This window comes from Nylanderia fulva, unplaced genomic scaffold (assembly GCF_048542155.1).
Source record: "Nylanderia fulva isolate GAGA-0341 unplaced genomic scaffold, ASM4854215v1 Scaffold15, whole genome shotgun sequence".
NCBI lineage: Eukaryota > Metazoa > Arthropoda > Insecta > Hymenoptera > Formicidae > Nylanderia > Nylanderia fulva.
Genome location: NW_028189730.1, coordinates 361,800 through 383,315, shown reverse-complemented (window position 1 = coordinate 383,315; position 21,516 = coordinate 361,800). Strand labels below are relative to the sequence as shown.

The 21,516-nt window shown below is 36.5% G+C and overlaps 1 protein-coding gene across 1 annotated transcript; it reads right to left on the bottom strand.

Annotated features, from left to right (window-relative positions):
• Positions 1–2,096: 2,096 nt before the first annotated feature.
• Positions 2,097–20,300, bottom strand: Dhc36C (Dynein heavy chain at 36C). Its single transcript, XM_029308743.2, has 31 exons — positions 20,241–20,300; positions 19,635–19,939; positions 19,016–19,370; positions 18,363–18,836; positions 17,668–18,048; positions 16,303–16,739; positions 16,087–16,202; positions 15,186–16,008; positions 14,506–15,068; positions 14,152–14,349; positions 13,828–13,959; positions 13,065–13,608; positions 12,344–12,855; positions 11,820–12,166; positions 11,186–11,572; positions 10,136–10,754; positions 9,714–9,902; positions 8,701–9,230; positions 7,879–8,427; positions 7,543–7,734; positions 7,073–7,299; positions 6,438–6,808; positions 6,039–6,219; positions 5,488–5,786; positions 5,058–5,222; positions 4,737–4,977; positions 4,142–4,434; positions 3,237–3,474; positions 3,021–3,172; positions 2,510–2,791; positions 2,097–2,329 (listed from the first exon to the last, which is right to left on the bottom strand). The coding sequence occupies exons 1-31, from the start codon at positions 20,249–20,251 to the stop codon at positions 2,123–2,125; spliced, it is 10,320 nt and encodes a 3,439-aa protein (XP_029164576.2). The 5' UTR covers positions 20,252–20,300; the 3' UTR covers positions 2,097–2,122.
• Between the last annotated feature and the right edge of the window lie 1,216 nt (positions 20,301–21,516).

The window sequence follows — 21,516 nt, the reverse complement described above, 5'->3', positions numbered from 1 at the left end:
GAGATTTCAGATAAATATATACTTGGAAAAATTTTCTTTTCACGAGAATTGCATTAAACGGAATTGATATTTTCCATTAAAACTAAATATATGCTACAGTTTTATTTCGTAATGTTCTGTGATATCTCGTAAACGCCTTTGTTTAGTTTTATCTCTTGGATAAAATTAAAATCATCAGATATGTATCAAAAAGAACATTAAAACTATATAATACGAGTGTGATTTTCGCGTACATTCGATAATTATAAATACAATATTAAAGATAATCAAAAGGATATTAGAGATAATAAAGATCCAGCATAAATGTAATAGCAATATATATTATACTATTGTACTTGTTTCAAAGAAAATACTACGTATTTACGCACACTTAATTAGACTTCGTATTTACAAGATATTTCGAAATGGAAGAAATTCCACATCGAATAATGAATAAGAGGATTGAGAAGGAATGGAAAGCACTACCTCCAATATATATTGCAACGAGTATAATCATATATTTTCTTCATGAATCAAGTCGCAGTTTAATTCAAGCACGATGGTATTTCGCGTTCAAAAGAAAAATGTTAAGACGGATGATGGATAAGATAAACAGATTAAAAAGAAAGAAGCAAGAGAAGATATGAGAAAACGAAACAGCAAAATAAGGAAAAAACAGAAATTGGAGAAAAGACAGCCAGGGACTTAAAAAAGAAATGTGATATATAATTGCGAAATAATTGATAAGATAAAAGATTGAATATTTTAAATAATAGAAATTGATAATATCTGTTTCAATTGCATAAACAGGTTATATAATTCTAAACTGATAAACTGATCCGTAAAAATGAGAAATACCGGTGAAAAAAGTTTCGTGGAAGCTGAAGAGACGTCCCAGGTTAAAGCAAAAAAGAAAAGGGACGCAAATAGAAGATAGCAAGGATAGATAGATAGATAGATAGATAGATAGAGAGAGAGAGAGAGAGATAATCATTCATTTTTTTTTTTTTTTTTTTCGCTAAGAAAGACCTCCACTAGATTCCCGGAACAAGCGCGATATCGAGAAACACGCGAAATGTAAAATTATACAGCGAAATAGAGAAAGAAAGCCTCGTTCGGGAGAGAAAGAGCAACACGGATGAGGGAAGGGTGGCGAAGGGGAAAGGGGAGGCTACCCCTACTTTCATCCCCCTCCCAACCCCTCGCGAGAGAGAGAGCTAGTGGCGAGATACGGGGTGAGATCAATACGGGGTCGCTAGGCAACGAGCCTCCGGCGATCTCGGTCCGGGTAGACAGGGTGCCGCCAACCAAGCCGCCATCTCCACCCCTTCACCACCCCCTCGCGAGAAAGCGCCACATCCCACATAATAAATACCGGCAACTGTGCAACACGGCGCGCGCGGATAACGCGAAGCGAGAAGCATCATCCGCGAAAATGCTGTTCAGGATGATGACGAGGACGAAGACGACGCCAAGGTGAAAGGAGATCGATGAGAGTTCGGGAATTTCGGACGGGTTAATTATTGACGAAGGCCGATCGATCTGTTAGAATCTCAGAGCTGTTTCGAAAGATAATATTTGGAAATACATATATCTACTATATATTGATGTTGTTTATTGAAAGAATTTATGAAAATTTATGCTCCTCGTGCATTTGATTTTTGTAATCTCGCGTAGATTTATTTTTATACACGTGAAATACTTGGATGATAAATATTGCAATTTTTATTTATGAAAAAGATACTTTATATACGCGCGGTATAAATGTATGTTATAAAAGTATTAATTTGCTAGTCTGAAATTTCTATTGCGTGTGTTATAATCATTTATATTTGCGAGGAAAGAAGAAATTTTCTTCCTTTATATATATATTATGTAACACTAGTGCAGGATCTAATATACTATAACATTTGATTAGAGCGGAAGCTTTAAAAAAATTAAAAATATAGGAGTATAAGAAATTCAACGCTGAAAGTAAATGAATTATTATACCGTAAATTTAATAAATGAAATTTGATGTCAAGATTATTAAACGTAAAGATGAATTATGTAAATTTTGAAGGACAAAAGTAAGTTTTTTTTTTTAATTGTAATCTTTTAAATAACTTTGACTTGAAAATAATAAGCAGGATCAATTCTAAAATTAGTCCGACAATTGGCACAGCATAGCGGTACCTCGCAGAATCCAATGTTCCGGCGGATGTGACGTCGGCAACCAGATCGCAATGACGAAATTAGTAGAATGACCGGTGGTTGACAGAACACCTTTCCGCTCGCTGGTTTTATAAACAGGACACGTGTACGTGTCCCCATTTTGTATTTTGTCCTTCATTACCGGCATCAGCCAGATCTGAAAACACGCGAGATCGTTTTTCTCCTTTTAAATTTGTCTACTTCACCATTTTTAAAGAATTTATTTTAAAGAATTCTTCTCTCTTTTTCTCCAGAATATTTTTCGAAAAAGACTGCATCGTCTCATCAGTAAATTATTCGAAAAGCATCGTAAAAAATTCAAATAAGGCTCGCTTACATACGGCACAGTATCGTAAAGTATTTTTGGAAGGGATTCATCGAGCTTCATCGTTGTCATATCGAAACGAGCTCCGTCGAGAAATAATCCGTAAATGTATACTCCATCGTTCGGTGGCTTATTGAAAACGGTCTCCTTTAAAGGAAAGAAATCATAAATCAGGAGATCAATGGGTATGGAATATTTTCTTGCGTAATTCTGACGAGCGCCTGTCAGAAATGCTTGCGTGAAGAAGAAACCAGAAATCCAAAAGGATGTTGGAGAACCTTCCACATACCAAGTCTGAAATAACATACCATTGTGTATTATTTTATAACCAGGATGTTAAAATGTAATATTCAACAGTTAAAAACCTTGCGATATTTAAAAATTTAAATAAAATTTTAAAGCTATCGCTTCCTCAATTAAAAGCTGAAGATTGAAAGAATAATTATAAATAAATTTTTACGCGATAAAATAAAACGTTTGTAATATGTCATGCACAATTCACATTATTTTCTCTGAAATTCACCTGCAGAAAGTTTAGTCTTTTCAAAAAATCGTATACATAGCTGCCAAGCGGTTTCAGAGAGGGATAAGAGTTCGTCATCCACATCTTGGGTATCCTGCCGATAATAATCGACGAATAAACTTCCTCGAGTTCGGGATTCATAATGATAAGACCTGAAAACGGGGAAAGTGTGAAATGTATTTCTACGAAAAACTGAAAGATGATAAATTTGTTTACCTTTGATCGCTTTTTGGACGTTTATAAGACTGCTCCTGATGGTCTGGAGGAGTTTATTGAATCTGCCCATCTCTTGAACCAATACAGTGTTCATACTTTGTTCGTATAGCGTGGGATATCTGTCGAGGGCAGCCACCAGGTCGAAATCCTGCGGCAACTTCGACAGAACGTCGGACGCGACGCCGTGAACGATCTCGTCCGGCGATTTCTCAGCATCTATTTCCGCCTTGCCGGTATCCTGACGAGAATTCAAGGATTTTCCTGACACAAAAATGGCTCGCAAACTTTTGATGAGATCTCTGAACCGCAATAATTTAATGCTATTAAGAAGTTTTGATAACTATTATAAATAGACTTTGGTGAACTTAAATTGATGAATATAAACTCGATTGGAAATTTCATCATTTTATATGATAGATATTGCATTCTTTTCGTACAGTTAAGTTTAAACTATTATTTCTCAATCGAATAACTAGTGTGAAATTTCTATTTTAAAGTTGTACTTTCGAAGATTTCTATAATAATAGATTGGAATAATAATATTTGGTTTCTTGACTCTTTTAATTAATTATATGAAAATTAAACAATTCTGATTTATTAAGTCCATTTATCAGGGAAATACACGTGTTTCTTAAATAAACATTACTTACTCTGAATTGTTCATCATTCTGCGCAAAGATGAAAAGACAACAAGAATTTTCATTATTCCATTATATGTATACATATACATATGTGTATTCGAGATAAGAAATTAATTATATATAAATAAAGATAGGAATCTCATATATATATATATATATAAATTAAATCTAAATTTTCCAATTTATATTCAAAGCAGAAATAATTAAAGTTTTTCATAAAGAAAACAAAAAAATCTTTACTAAATTAATATAAGAGATACGTACCTGAGTAGTCACCATGGAGGACATCATGAGGTAGGTCTCCTGTTGATCTTTGATAATGTCGGCATTCTCGTGCATGCCAAAGACACTGGGTGCGGTGGTCATCGGCAATTCTCTCACGTAGTCCAAGAATTGACTGTACTCGCTAACTGTCGGTATGTAATAAAGGCCATTGGGATCAAACAGATATTTCCGATCGACCACAATTACGTCCTCGCAGTAGAATCGCGTCAGGATCGTGTTCAAGGTCCGTCGGTCCCATTCGTCGGTCACGCGGCCTCCATAATTGCACTCGCCTTGGAAAAAGGTTCATTTTAATTCAGTTCTAAATAATTAAACCGAATGCCTCTTATTTTTTAATCTTAATTTTCAATCAATGCGTGCAATTTCATGGAGAATATTAGAAGAATTACTATAATAAGAATTATCACTATATACTATACTATATACTATACTATATACTACACTATATACTATACTATAATGAGAACTATTATAAATATATTATACTATATACTATACTATATACTATACTATAATGAGAACTATTATAAGAATTTAGAAATAAATAAAAATCGAAGAAGTATTATTTGAATACCCGTTAGATACTTCAACGCGGTGAATTGAACGTCATCGTATTGGTCGAGCAAGATCTTGAGCTGCAGCACGCTGATATGCAAATCTGTCTCGTTGAATTCGTACTGATTGTTCCAACCGATCGGTCCGAATTTTCGTCTTTCCTGCACGATGGCGTGGAAGAAACAAAGCGAGAAGAGCAACCGTTTGAAGATCTCTCGTTGCTTTGACTTATCGAAGAACTCGGGATCGCAAATCGGGTCCTACCGCAGCATATAATCGAATCTCTTAGCTCTTAATATATTATCGCCTTCATAAGCGGAATGAAGAAAATTGTTTCTACCTGATGAAAAGATCGCAAAATATTCGCGCGTAATCCTTTCGGAGGCTCGTTTGTCATTTTCACGCCGTTTTGAAGGACACTGATCGGAAAATGTGCGACCGGGTAACTCGTCAACCACAATCGAAAGTCAGGATGCACAGTTTCCCTTGTAAAACTCTCGCATATCTACATAAAATCAAATAAAAATATAAAAAAAGAGATTTATTAGAAAGTTCAACATTATTTTGTCGGAAATATCATTTCTAAAATATTTGTTGCGAGTTTAAATTTTTAAACTTAATAAAGATATTTTAATAGAGTCTTAAAATTTAATTTAGTACACAAAAAATTTTAATTAATATTTAAATTTAATAAATTTTCTCCACACACACACATTAAATTAAAATATTTTTTTCAATAATAAATTAAATTGATATAATCGGAAAATTACCTTTTCCAAGATAGGCATAAAGGTCTTAGTAACGTGACAGTTTTGCAGCACTACCCAAGTGCCGTTTTTCACGCCTTCGTCGATGAGACCTTCGGCGATGACCTCTTGCCCTTGGCCTAGCGATAATGAGAACAGTCTGCTGGCACCGAATCCCTGATCGTCGGCAAACTTTAACAGAATCGCCATAGGGTCCGCGCCGGGTGTTAGAACGAATATTAACGGGATGCAGGAGTGTGAATCAGCGAAAGAGGCTGCCAGATCGAAAGGTGGCGGCACGATGTACTGATGTCCTAATTGCTCTATCAAATCAATAAATTAGTAAAGAAAAAATTTTACTAACGCGTCAATTAAATCGCCAATTACGTTGGATTTCCCTTAAATATTGCAAAAGAAGAGAAATAATAGATATAGAGGAGGATCATTGCAAAAAATTTTATTTTGCTCTCTCGCTCGCGATATAGCGAGATGTTTTAAGTTCTTTGTATTATTTTTAGTCCAGGTCAACTTATTCTTGGATTTGAACAGCTGCTATTCGTTTTCAACTACTTTACCTTCAACAAATAATTGTACCGCTGGTATGACTTTGTCAGGTCGAATGCAACGAAGGACCAGCATTCTTTCAAAGCTGCTCAATTTATTCCAAGGAGCAGGAAAAGACAAAATATGAGGCTCCTTGTGATCAAACACCTTTTTCCACTCGTCGATACTTTTTGTATAAGAATCTTTTATCCCCTGAACGATAAAATACAAAAAAAATTATATTTTAATACATTCTCTCAATTAAGTTTCTGAAAAAATTAAAAAATTTTAATTGATAATGAAGGCTCTAGTTTCCAATAATAAATGTTATTTAATATATAATTTTATTAATTTTTAAACAAACACCTAATAAAATATTCTTATTACTTCAATGTTAATATGCTGATTTGTATTATTGAAAAAAAATTTACCGCGAATCCTGGCACATCATCCAGTCGGCACAGTTCGTCCCAGGATCTTGCAGGCAACCATTCGGTAGGATTAGCAAAGGGATTCTCAAGTCCGACGCCGCCGGTCAGCAGGAACATCCACTGGGCCATCGAAAACTGGCCCTGCTTGTTCAGCAAGTTCACGGATAGCAAAAGCGAAAAGAGCAGCTTGTCTTTCTCGAAGAGCGAGCGACATATGTTGACGTACAGAGAATAGGTGAAGCATCTGTTAAGGTCCTTCAGTCGTTGTTTTATGTTCTCTACCGGTGGCGTGTTCTCGATTGTATTCTTAAAAAGGTTGACGAACCAGGCGAGGGAATACTGGTACATCGGATCGATGTTCGCCAACATAACTAGGAAAAGATTTTGCAGGAAGAATAAATACCTTGCAACATTTTTAAAACTCCGAAAAAATTCGAATTAAATAAAAAAATTGAAAAATCTCTAATAGAGAAAAAGTTATCATATATATCATATATATTTTAAATATATATTCTTAAAATTAAAATCCGTGCTAATTGTTATTTTAGACTCATAAACTCATAAGATACGATTGAATTAAATGAAGCGTGTTCCTGCAAATTCGATCGATATTTTTGTTTGTGTGTTTTGCTCACCAATCGTGAAGAAAAGAACAGTGCTGTAGACTGCAATCGGTGTGTACTGCAATCTCGCCGCGTCAATGGACTTCTCGGTTATCTCGGCAGCAGTTTGTTTAGTCTGAATCTCGTTGGCCAGGTTCTTCGACGAACTCAACACACTGATAGCCGTTTCGTCCTCGAGGATATTCTCCTTGGCTGCGGAGAGTACTTCGAGAATCTTATTCTCTATCTCCTTTAACATTCTGCGGAAAAACATTGCGAAATATCGCCGATCGAAATTAATTTTAAATTGCAGAACAATGAAATAGAAAATATTTAATATTTGCTTTTATATGTCAAATACATTTTATTAATTCATATTTATTTATCCTTACGAGGAAATTATATTACCTAATTTTAATTAAAAATGATAATAATTTCGCGATTGCGAAATTTCTTATTTGACAGTTTATATAAAATAGAGTATAGAAGAATATTCTACGTACTTTTTATTAGCCGCTCCTTGAACTATCAGCTGATTCTTCTCGGACTCTAGTTCGGGTCTTTCTTTCGCAACAACTATGCCTAGAAGTTGATCGTCCAAGCCGACTGGAGTGATCATAAAGTTCAACAGAGTTACCTTCACCACAACTTCCGGTAAGTAATGTGGATTCCGTAATTTCGTAGTAATGTAAAATCTACGCAAATGTTTAAATAAATTTCATTATATACAAAATATTTCTAAGAGATTAAAAGATAGAAGAAGAATGTTAAGAACATTTAGAAAGATCCAGCGTGATTCCAAGAAAAAAAGAATCAAGTAAATTGGTTGACAAACTTGCCGAAATTTATCCGAATACTCGATGATGCTGTCGCCGATCTTGATGCACATCGCGCCACCGGATTTAAAGGTCTGCTTCATCAACAACGGTTCGAGAGCCGCGTCCAATTCCTCGCCTATGTTCTCCAATAACACAGGTTGTCCGAATTGTACAGCATTTTCCAGGATTCTCATGTAGCCCGGCTGGGTGAGTCTTACGACGTGCAAACTCGACGCCTTTTCCATATTCTTCACCCATTTATTTGCCTGACCCTGCGGATCGATCATCAGCGGCCAGCGACGCGAATTCGTGACGATTATGGCATTGTCGATGGAGAACAGATCGCTCGGAAGGCCAAATATATTCCAGGCGCGGATTTGCACCGGATCACCCAACACCTGCGTAAGTTGAAAGTCTTGTGTGCAAACGACCTGCAAATCGGTGCAGAACTTCACCCAGTTCTCCAACTGTCGTTGCCGATATTGCATCGTGAAGACGCCAAGGTAGGCTACTGCCCCCGAACCGATCAGAATATCGCCCGTTAATTTGTGATAACGTTCTCCGAGCGATCTGGAGAAAAGTTTAGAATTGTTTAGAGTCAAACTAGAAATATAGAATTTAAAAAAGTACTTTGAAATTTTATGCATCCCTCTCAAATGCTGATTTTATATCTATCTAAAGTTTTTCTTCGAAAGACTTCAAGTCAATCCTCAATTAAAAATATAAGCTACAAAATGCCATATATTTACATTATCAACCAAAGAATATCTATATTTAAAGAAAAAAAAATAATTAAAGCGTTTTAAGATATACATATGCGAGAAAATGTTTGGAATAATTTACTTGGCAGTCTCGGACCATCTGGTGTATTCGCCACCGAGACCCCCGATGAGTTCTTCGGCTCTTCTCAGCTTTTCCTCGCACTCTTTCACCTCATCGGTCATCGCTTGGTATTCTGCTTTTCGTTGAGCCAGCAGAGTCTCTAGCCTTGACAATCGATCTCGCACTTCTTGTAGCTGATTTCTCTTCAGCTTCAGCTGATCCATCGCGGCGGAATAGTCGGCTTCCGCTTTGGCCAGAGCTTGCTTCTTCGGTGCTACTACCTTGGCGACCTTGTCATACTCCGAAAGCGCGAATACCCAGCGACAAAGACCCTCGCAAGCTGTCGACACTTGTCTGATTCGTTCAGGATCGAAGTTAGGATTCGTCAAAATTGTCGTGCGAATCTTTGTCATAATCCGCTCCGGAATGTTGTCTTTATCATAATTTAATAGGGACTCCAAAAATCGTATATCACCCAGAATGCGAAGTGACGGTTTCCAGTAATCATCGATCGGACCCTCCGGGCCTTGTACTTTTTCTGGTTTGACGTCCTGAAATGTTTAAGAAAATTTTTATGTGAGAAAAAAATACAATGCTTTTTTTCCAAAGAGTTTTGATTACAAAAATAATTCATAACTACACTAAGAGCCCATAACTATACTAAAACTGTTTAATAAAAAGCAAACTGTCGAAAAACAACCAGCATCTCAACTTTATTATCGAAATTGCGAGTTTTTCGAATGAAATAATTGTTTATAAAATTTTCTAATTATTTCCATTATCAGAACTCTCGTTGTACACGTCCAGAACTGCACAGAAATTGTTTAATATAAAGCAGAATTCTTGTAATACAATCAGTAGCTCACATTTATATGACAAAATACGAGTTTTTCTCGAGTATTATTTATACAAAATAAGCTATATTAAACATTAAAAAATCGACAAAAATAATAATTAATTTTTTACTAATTTTTTCTAAGAACAAAATATATTTAATATAAATATATTATTTGTTATATAATTATTTAATTTACCTTCAATATGCAAACTGCTTCCATGACCAATCGCACGCCGGCCGGTGGCCGCTTCATGGATTTGACGATCTGGATGTCCTGCGGAGTCAGAGTGTTCAGAGCTGCATTTGCCGCGTCCAGGATCGGCATCACTTCCTGTAGATCTGCATCACATTCGGCACGAATCTCTTTAGCCTCCGCGGCAACGATCTAAAATACAATTGCACAAAAATAATATATAACTAGCAAATTCAGAACATGAGATGCACTGAATTTGAGACACAGAAATCTTGCTCGATATTATATAAAGTCTTAAATACGAGATATTAAAAATTAAATAAATAAAACAATTATAAAATATGAATGACAGTGAAATAAATAATTAATGAAAATAAATGAGTTGATTATAATATTGGAGGCACTGAAAATTGATCTGCTCTCACCATAGCAGCTTCCTCGTCCTTTTGAACAATCTGCTCCATCGCGCTGGCCTCTTCATTCTGTCGTTGCACATCCAGGAACATACCTTCCACGTCCTTGGCAGCCACTAATAATTTCGGCTGCAGAGCCACCAGGATCTGTTGCATCCTGCCCACCTCCTTACGCGTGTTATCCAGCCTGCCGAGGCCAGCCTCGTACCGCTTCTTACCCTGTAACACTTCTTTCCTCTTCCGGTCTAACAGATCTTTAAACGTGTTGATTAATTCGAGATAGGACGTCGGCGTAACATAGTTGTGACGATTCAGTTGCTTCAGGTATTCCCTGGTCAAGTCTTGCGTGGACGTATGGAAGTACTGACACATCTCGATACAGGCGAGACGTTCGTCCTGCGGCATCTCGATCTCGCCGAGGAATTGTGTCGCCACTGCCAACAGAGCATCCTTCGGCCAAGGATGGAACCAGTCGATGGTGCAGCAATTCACCAGCGCGGGAAACTTGCGGACCCTTGTGCGGAAGCTGTCGCCGATCGGCGACATCGTTACCACTACGTGCAAGTGTTCGCGAACCGTCTGCACGAAGAAGTTGAAGAGCGCCACCGGACTTCCGTCTGTTTGGACGGATCTAGAAACAAGAAGACACATCAAATGATTCTTGATTTCTTCATTCGTCAAGAAGATATTCCAACAATGATTCCTTCATTCACCAAGAAGATATTCCAATATATGGTTCTCCAAATGCATTTTAGCAAAATTATTTCAGTTTTATATAGAAAGTGATTCTCGATAAATTAATGATTATAAAAATATTCCTCTCTTGTATTTTTATTATTTTGTGAAGAGCACTGTATTAATTATTAATTACTCAAATATAAATAGCATTGTTCTAAATTTAATGAATATGCGAATTTGCATTTGTAATATCCAAGAGAGAGAGAGAGAGAGAGAGAGAGAGAGAGAGAGAGACATCAATATTATTGCTATTTATATATTAATCTAAAATTTAAATTATTTAATAAACGGAATGTTTTATATATTTCACGAGAGAAATAATACCTGTCTCTTTGGCGATCGATGATGCGCATTTTCTCGCAGATCTCGGACTTTTCATCGGCCGCGAAAAGATTAGGCACTTCACCGGAATTAAGGAGATTACTGATATCTTCTAGAAATGCCTCCTCCTTGATCTGTGTGTCCATAAAAAGGAAGACTGTGTGCAGGTCGCTCGCGGCGCTCTTGCGCAAGATATTCTTCAGATCCTCGTGCCATTCCATCATGCCGTACTGCTGGGATATCTGCACTTGAAAGAGCTCGTAGTCGGATATATGAGCTGCCAGCTTCGTCAGGGACTGTCGACCGGAACCGCCCATGCCGACTAAAAGTGCGTGACTACGCGGCTGCATCATCACCCGACAGATCTTTGAGAGATGTTCTATCGCAAATCTAGAAATTAAATTCTCTCTTAAATCATTTATATTGCATTACATTTTTTAAATCGGCCGATGACGCTGCCAAAACCGAACGAAAATGTTGCTAAAATCGTTATAAGAAATGACATAAATTAATATATAATCATGTCTGATATTAATGTAATTTCGCTCGTATTAAAATAATTCTGGAAATTCTTGAAAAATCTTAAATTATATTTTTATAATGCTAGTTCTATTCGATCTTGATTGAGAGGATATACCTGAAGAGCACCAAGTTCATGGGTGTTTTCGAGATATCGTTGTACTCGGTGAGATACTCCTCCACTGCTTCGGCGAGCGCATCCCAATCTTGAGTTTCTATATACAACTTCCGCTCAGCGATCGGATCATGAAAGTCACAATAAACGAGATTGCGCAGCTGCACTTCCGTTACTTGCGCGTAAGGCTCATCCACTAAATCTTCGAACAATTGATCCATATCGTCATACATGTAAGTCTTCATGGTTCTCCGAATTTGTTCCACCAGCCATTTACTGTCGGCCTCGTCGATCAACCGATCTCCATAAACTCGCAGTACCTCGTGTACCCACAAACGCTTCATAGAGATCTTCAAAATTTATTAAATAAATAAAAAAATATGTTAATTTAATTCTGATGAACATAAAATCTAAACAATTAATATGTAAAAATAGTTTAAGTATTTATAAAAAGAAATAATTGAGATTTTTTTTTCTAACGTAAGAAAAAAGATGTGAAAATGAAGATGAATGTATTCATATCTTACCACGTCGGTGATGACTTCAGGATCGGAGAGCAGCACACCTTGGATAACGCGTGAGAAATCACGTAGATTAAACAAATAGTGCGACTTGGCGGGAGTCGGCAGAAGTGTATTTCTGATCTCCTTGTATATATCAAGGGTACCATGAACTATGTGGTTCACGCACGGTTGAAAAAACTCCGGGAAACCACGTGTGACGAAATGCCAGGAGGTGATCCTGCCAAAAATCGTAATCAGGACGTCGTCGTCGAACTCGGGAATCGCCAGGACGACAAAGTGTCGCTTAAATCTCGGCGTGACATCACGTCCGCTCGCGGGTGGACCCATCGCGCACATTAACTGAACATCCACAAGTTGGATGGGCACTACCTCCTTCCGGTCGTACCAGGTCCGGTGATCCAGCCATTGACGCAGAAGTTCAATGGGCGGCTGGGCACCATATTCCTCCTTTTGTGGCATCGATACGTCGTCCACGAAAACCACCCAGTGTTGACCGGGTGGCGCACCGTATAAACCTTATCACGAATCATTATTAGATAACTGATCAAACAATAGCTAAAAAAGAAACAATAGTTTTTATCTTGAGATCTATTGAATATTGAAATTAAAGTACAATCACACACATGATTTTAATAAAGGAATCAAATAGAATATTTAAATAATTTGTTCTGTACCTTAAAAATATAAATTACAATAAAATTAACTCGAAAACCGATCGACGAACCTTTCCTTCTCCGATCCAGCTTGCTCATAATAATATCCTGCGTCTGATTAGCTGTTGTCTGCGCTGAAAATATCACGAAGAGCGGCTTGAAGATTTCGGGATTGTTTCTCTTCAGCAGGAACTCCATGATGTAGACAGATTTTCCAGTGCCGGTCGGTCCGACCAGAAGGATCGGTTTATGATGACGAACGAGATAATGGAAGAGATGAAAATAACGGACGGTCTCCACCGTTGAGATGATAATCTGGTTAACCGGTATGTCCCTGGGGATCGGTGGAACGTCCTTCAGATCCTCTAGCCAAGGTTGCCATCTGCCCCTACCCTCCTTGATGTATTTGTAATCAAAGACCGAGCCGGTGGTCGGTAAAGGCACTACGTATGGTTCCTCTGGATTGCCAATTTCCGGCGAGATGCCGAAGCGTTGCCGCACTTCCTCCGGAAATTCGCGGTCCACTAACGCCCTGAAGAGCGCACTGAACCACTCGCGGTAGTTGACCATCAACGTCACGCCCATCGCCCAGATGCACGAGAAGAAGAAAATGCCCTGTCAAACAATTTTCCTCAAAGCTTTTTTCATATGTAATTTTTGAAAACGATAGAACTGTCATGAATTAAATCGAGATATAAATAATAAAATTAAAATCAATAAATGTGTTGATTATTACTTCATTAACGTAATTAATTATTATAATAAAACTTTATATAATTTTGATTAAATAAAAATAAGTAAATTTAAATAAATAATGATATAATTTAAACTTGCCTCTACTTGCGCTTTCATGTCCAAGTCTGAAAGAGTGCTCACGTATTTTTCGTCGTGAAAATCGTCGAGAAAACAATCATACAAGTACATGACTGAGCGCGTCAGATTAGCATCCGGCATCGTTATTATTTCCTGCGAACGAAAAGCTATAATAATTTAAGTTTCAGCAGAACTAAAATAAATTTCTTCAAGAAGTTTAATTCGCGTGAATTTTATATATTTTTTTCTTTTGCGTATAAAAACTTTTAAAATACTATTTAAAACAATCAGATAGAAAAATCTGAATGCTTTAAATATATCGGGAAACAACTTAATGACATTTACTCTTGCACCGCAACGGCGAATCAGATGCAACAGAGGCGTGCAAAATCGTAGATAGAGGTCCTTCAAATGACTCTTAATATGTTCGGTAAATGATGGTGGTAATGTGTCAAGCCATGAGATCAAAAGCGGCGTCCAGCCCAGACTCACTGGCTCCATATAAATCATGCCACATCGAGAAACCGTGGCAGGAGATGCAACCTGACGAGAAGAGTGTTAATAATGCATAAAAAAAGTTTTGTAGTTTTAAGTAATAAAATTTTTGATGTTTTACAATTTGCATTACAAAAGCAGATTTCACACAAATTATTTCTCACATAGAGCCTTCTTAAATACTATGATTTGATTAAATAAAACCTCCAAATCCATAGGTTCGAAAATCAAATTTGTCGTGGGTGCAAGCATGATGATCTCTCCAGAAGTGAGGCAGAGTTTCTTATTGTCGTCTAACACGGTGTTCATATTCTCGATCCAGAGAGCATCCACCGGTCCGTCGAACACCAGCCATTTTCTGTTGAGATTAACGGAAGTGGCAAAGGCGCGGTAGGCCACCGCCAGGACACCATCGCTCCATTCGTGGGAGGCGGGATCGAACTGTCCATAGAGCTGGCCCATTGTAATGGCTTTGGGATTGATAACGGTGATCTCCACGCGATGTTCTTCCATCAACCCTCTGTCCTCTAGAAGACCGAGACAGTTAGCCAACATCCGATAGGCCGAAGTTTTGCCTCCGAATGGCAAACCGACGATCATGAAGCCGTGGCGCACGATCATCATTTCATAAATCTGATGGATCTTCTCGAGGAAGTGATTTGTGCATTGCAGGTTTGCTGCGGCACAGGCGTCACGTGTACACGCATTTATATGCGTGTAATCTGGCGTTGGTAGCACGACACCCGGAAATAAGTCCGAGGCTATTCCTAATACCGTAAGAGATTAATTGTATATTAAAGATATAAAATGTATTAACGATAAGATATTTTATTTCGTAAATTTTTGAAATAAAAACATATACATTAAATTAGCAAAATTCTTACCTTCGAAGAGCGGCAAATCATGGACCAAGAACTTGGGCAGATTAACATCCAGAATACTTCTTAGCATTAAAATGTCCTCGGACTCTTCGGGATAGCGAAGTTTCAAGTTGCCAGCGGCGATCAGCACAGACTTAACAGCCCTCATACCGTAATCATAGTGATGCTGACTGCTGAGCTGCTCCGAGCAAAGCTTATAAGCAGTAACGATCTTCACGGCCAAGGGCCGGCCGTTATAGAAACCATAAGAATATAGAGTGTTTTCCGCGATAAGGGCATAATCGGGCACCATCATGGCAACGGGCCGAAAGAGGGCCTTGAGATTGTCAGGTAGCTCAGTTCTGCCAGCATAGCCGGGATTCATGGTGATGAAGATGGCACAAGTAGGATCGAGGTAGATTTCGGTACCTTCGAAGACCATCTTCTCGGCGCCGGCGTTGATGGCGCATTGGATCGTCAGGATCTGTTGAGCCACGACCGACAGGACCTCCAGGTCGATGCGATTAAACTCGTCGAAGCAGGACCAGGCGCCACACGAAGCGAGGCCCTTAAAGAATTTGCCTAACGCGATGTAGTCGAGACCCTCGGAACAGTTGAAGACAACACACTGCTTCGCCACCGCCTTCGCTAGGTCCTTCGTGGTCTCTGTTTTGCCGGTACCAGCTGGTCCCTCAGGTGCGCCACCCAGATGAAGACTCAGGGCACCGAAGAGGGTGCGATAGCATCGATCTGTTAAAGGAGTGATCACCAGACGAGATGTATTACCGAGATACTCGCAGCCATAACGTATGTACGAGTTGATCATGTATGCCCACATGTTGTCTTCCTAGAATTAGATATTCAATTACTGAAATTTTATAAAAATGCGATATTATTTATTGATAATAATATTATGTGTTCGCACCAGCCAGTAATATCTGAGTTGACACAACCATCTAAAGTCGGTATTTTTGATTACATGCTCCTTGTACAATTCCGCGAGAACGTCCTTGCTGTGAACATCCAGGGTAACCAGAGCCTCTAAAAAATATTAATATCTATAATATTAAAATTCTTATTTCTTTAGATTTTTTTCTTAGTAAAAAATGTTTTTTCTCCAATTTAAAAAAAAAATTCATACCTAATGTGATGCGATTTTGCTTGGAGAGAATGCCTCTGATCAGCAGAATGATATCGTTCAACTCTTCTTGGCTCTGGTCCAAGTATCTTTTCAAACCGACCACTCCTTTCAGCATAGCCTCCTCGACTTGTTGCGTCCAATATGTCTGACCTACACAAAGGACAGTTTGACCGGGCCATTCGAGGACCCAGGCTGTCCTCTTCTTGATATGATACGCTAGAATCGCTTGGTGCACCATGTGATGGACGCTTTTCCGCATCTCAGCCTCTAACTCAATCAGCCATTTCTCGACTTGTCCTCTGGCAGCAGAAGTAGATATTATTATCAGGATCTCGACCTCTTCACCTTCCGCAGATCGCATTGCCAGTATTTCCAGGTCCTCGTTGAACTTTAATCGAGCTATACCCTCGAAGCATTTTTTTAGATGTGGCTGCACCCTGAAAAATGACATAATAATGTCTTTATATATGTATATAATTTTTATTTGTCAAAATCATTGGAATTTTAAATATCAAATAGATAAATAAGCTCATTTTATTTAAATCAGAATTGTATTGTATTTAGAAGACTTAAAGAAAAAAATTATCTTTCTTTCTTTACTATTAAAAATTGAAATTAAAATTAAAATAGAAATTAAAAAAAAAGTAAAACACGTAAAATATTGTTATATTGTATTGTATTATATAAAATTTAAATTGATACTATTATAGATGACTAATTCTAAGAAAAAAAACTAAAAAATTGTTTGTTAATTTTATAATAGGTGAAAATAACGAAGAAATTCGCGATAATTTAATTCACGAGAATAAACAAAAAGGAGAAAACTCGCGAATATTTCTTTGTTATTTTCACTTATTTATAAAAAGTTTACGAGTTAAAAAAAAAATCAATCACCATATCATACTGTAGAGCAAAGATTCAACTTTAAGAATCTATGCTTAAAATTGTTGTACGATGATTTTTAACGGAGTTATGAACGATTAAGATGAAAATGGTATTTTCTCTTGAATTTGCAATAACTTGATAAGGAAAGATCGAAATTTAAATTTTAAAAAACGATTTTGCAGGGAAAACTTTAGGCTTTAACGTGAAAAAATTAAAAAAATTTTTCAAATCTTCTTGTGTATGTGACATGTCTACAAAGTGAGAAGAAAATTTTCCATTTCGTATGTTTGTCGTTTTCTGTATGTAAAAAAATATCAGAATTGAAGAAAATGAAAAAACCTATGACCTTTCGAAAGTAGAGATTTCAAGCTTTAAAACCCTTTTTTTAAATTTAAATTAATATTTTTCGAAACAAAGTTACAGCTATTTAAAATTTGCCTGTTTTGGACAATTATTTTGAGGAATGTATAAATATATTACCGTGTAGGATCCTTTGTCTCGGAAAGAATTTCCAGCAACTCGTCGTTGGAGAGGAAGAAAAATCTGGGGAAAAATAGTCTCTTCTTTTCCAAATAATCATTTAATCCTTTCTGAATAAGCTCCAGTAACCCATAGCTTTTTTTCAGTCGCTCTAGCATTTTGTCGATTTCAACGACGACAAGAACATGAGAATCACTGAAAACATTCTTCATGATATCTCGCCATATCTTGTCGACCTGTGCGAACTTTCTTCCTTCTTCCGGCATCTGTTGTTGGATGTCGGGCGAGGTGAAAATCGGTTCTAGGTACATCCACGTACCTTGTACTTTTAGCCATTGATCCAAAATGTCTTCTAACAGATGCAATGTCTTCTCCCATTTGCTGCAATCAAGATGTATTAAATTCAAACGTGTTAAGTTCTTATTATAAATGACGAATGTTGTCTTTTTTTTTAATATATTGCCCTGTTGTGATACTTTGTTTACAAATATAAAATAATTTTATTAAATAATAATTTATAATAATCAAAAACAAGAGAGATATAAATAAAAACTACATTATAAGTATTATAATATATAAATAAAAAATCAAATTATGATGAAATAAAACAGACTAAATTAATATAAATAAGATATAAAATTTTGTGTATGTTAATACTTTATTTTCAATATAAAAATTTTCGCAATTAAACTTACATTATCCTGGTTTCGAAAGGCTTGATGTACGGCGAGTTTTTAATGGTGACAGCCTTCGTGATATGATCGTCGAGCAGAAGCTGTATCTCGTCGACACCCGCGATAACGTAAGTGCCAGTGTCCTTGTAAGAATTTACCGTGAAGACCAAATCGGTCCAGTCTCGTTGCATTTTATCTATGCCCATCTCCAGAGTGCTCTCCTTCGTGGCGGCCTCGGAGATGCTTTCAAACTGGGCAATATAAGAGTCCAATCTCATCGCCAAAACCTTGCCCAAGGTCAGATCAGGCTCGAACTTGATGGGAATGCCCACGATCTCCGAGATTTGGTCCCAGTGCCGTGATTTCATTCCCGGGTTTCCAACAGTCATCACCACCGGCATTCGATCTTTGAAGTCCTCGATCTTCTCGCGAACCGTGGCCGCCAAATCCCGCACATTCGGTTCCTGGAACACCTTCTCCAGCTTGTAAATTGCCCTAAAACACGAGTTTCATCTTTAAAAATTGTTACATTTTATCTTCTACTTTATTTTAATATCAAATCTTTAATTGTAACTTTTATAATATAATTTATCCGTTCTTTCTCTTTCTCCTCTTTCTGTAATATTATATTATATTATTCAATATAATTTTTTTTTTTTTTTTTTCATATTGACCTGTAATACTGTGCTACATCGTTGTCGATTTCTTCAGGATTGAAGATACCAATTGTGCTGTTTATCCATTTATCGTATTTGGTCAAATACTCGCAAGTGCTGTCGAAAAGTTTCTTGAAGGGTTGTAGGCGGTCGGCGATTTGTTTTCGCAGAGGATACTGCGTAATTTCCCAGCCAAAGGAGGCCTCTTCTTCATTAAATTTGTCGATTTTGTCCATCGCCGTAATCAGACGATTTTCCAGATGTTGCGCCTTACGCTGATATCGGTACACCTCCTCGATGTCTCCCCAATATTGCACTTCTTCTACTTGTTTCGCGTACGAGTCCAGCTCCTCTTCGAACTTTACGTATCTAACTATAAGAAGAAATGAAAATTTATTATGAAATGTGTATACAGATATAAATAGCATTACACAATATTATAAATTATACATTTTATAAAGTTTATTAATAAACACATGTTAGCATAAATAAAAATAAAAGAATTCAAGCATTATATTTTTTCGTGATTGAATCGTGATTAAATTATTTATAATAAAATTTTATAAAAATCATGAATTAGATAATAAAATAAAATTGTGTCGACAAAAATAAAATATAATAATTGTTGAGTATCAACCTTTCAACGCTTCTTGATATTCTTGCGTCTTGTTCTCGATAATCAGCCGGTTATCCTCGAAGATCTGAGGTATCTTGTGATACCACTGAAAGGCCACACTGTTTTTATTCATTTCGCTTTCCGTGAGTAACCAGTAATCGGATAAAAACACGATGTGCTTGGTCACATTCAGCAGTTTCTGCTCCAGACTTTTTATAGTGACCTCACTGGTAATTCGGATGAACTTGATGAGTTCCATCAAAGCCGCGGTGTTGGGAGGTGGGGTCAAAGCTCGTTTGGAAATAGCTTCATATTCCGCTATAATACTAGATACAAACGCCATTTCAAAAAACTGATTCTTATATTTAAATATCAATAACCACAATAAAACATTAAATCCAAATTTTACTAACCAAAAATTATTTCAATTTTATCTTGAGGAGATAGCAAATTTTATCATTTTGATATGAGATATACTATAGTATTAATTAATCTTTAAATAATTTTTGGAAGTGCATTATAATTTCTGTCGTATAATATATAAATTATAAATTAACAATAAATTATATAATATGTAACAAGTAAAAAAAAAAGAATTAATTAGAATATCTATTTCTAAATATTTACTTCTTGGTCATATTTTGATATTTATCGACAAGATGACAGATTAAAAGTCCGTTGAAGTGTTCGACGTTTTCCACAATAGTCCTGACAAAAGGAGCACGGGAAACTTCGAAGAATCCCGCGAAAACTGTTCTTTCGACTTCAATTGGGATTCTTCCGGCGAGATCGTGATAATAATTAATTTTCATCTCGTATTCCTTCAGTTTCTTGGTCTCATCCCTTAAAAAAGCTTCCGTCCGACCAAGTTCTTCGTTGTTGTAAAGATGCGCGTATCTAAAAAAGCAGGAATTATGTCATCATGTTTTTTTGCAATATCATTTGCAGTAGAATCGATAAACACTTTTTCAATTCTGCCATCTTCTGTTCTGGAATGATTCTTTCGCGATCAATCAACTGATTTATTTGTCTCTTGAGCTGGTTAACGATGTGCTGCGATATCTGCGGCTGTGTAAATCATATAACTGTTTATAATAAAAGTTTAAATAATAATCACACTTTATGAATTCACCAATTATCATATAGATTGCATCGTAAAGATTGCATCATTATTTTAAATATAATTATAATCATTTTTTTTATAGAGAGATGTAATATTTTTTATTTTATAATTTTTATCTTTTACGATTAAATTTTGAAAATGAGGAATAATTGTTTACTCAGTTCTCTAAATTTAATAATGTGAAACCTTGAGGAATTCTTGAGGTCCCGCCCAGTCGAGGTAGAGTTGCGTCTCCAATCTTTCGAAATTCCTCACTGCGTTGCATATCGCCTCGAGAATGTCGCAAAGCGATTCCTTAAATTTATCGAAGGACGGCTCGAAGACGAGCTCATTGGAGACGATGGCAATGCTTACCTTAAAGCGACAAGCTACAGGCTGTGGAGGAGCATGAAAAATTGAATGCACTTTTACCAAGTATTAATTTTTAAAGACTTTACATACAGTTTGAAATAGAAGAATAAAAATTAAAATCTCTCAAAAATATTTAAATTTTAAATAATGCTTTTTCATCTACAAAAGTAAGTCAAACTAAAAATAAAAGCATATAAAAATGTCTATAAATTTTACTTGTTACATCCTAAAAAAATTTCATAAGATTTAAACAATTTTCTGTATGTATGAATATTAATTTGAATATCTTCAGTCTTTATGAAAAAAATGAAAATCTACAATCTTCCTAAAGTATTTTCATTTTATGGGAAGAAAATTATTTTTACGCAGAGAATTTTAAAATATGTTTGATTAATTTTACTATATACATAGTAAAATTTGCTATGTACA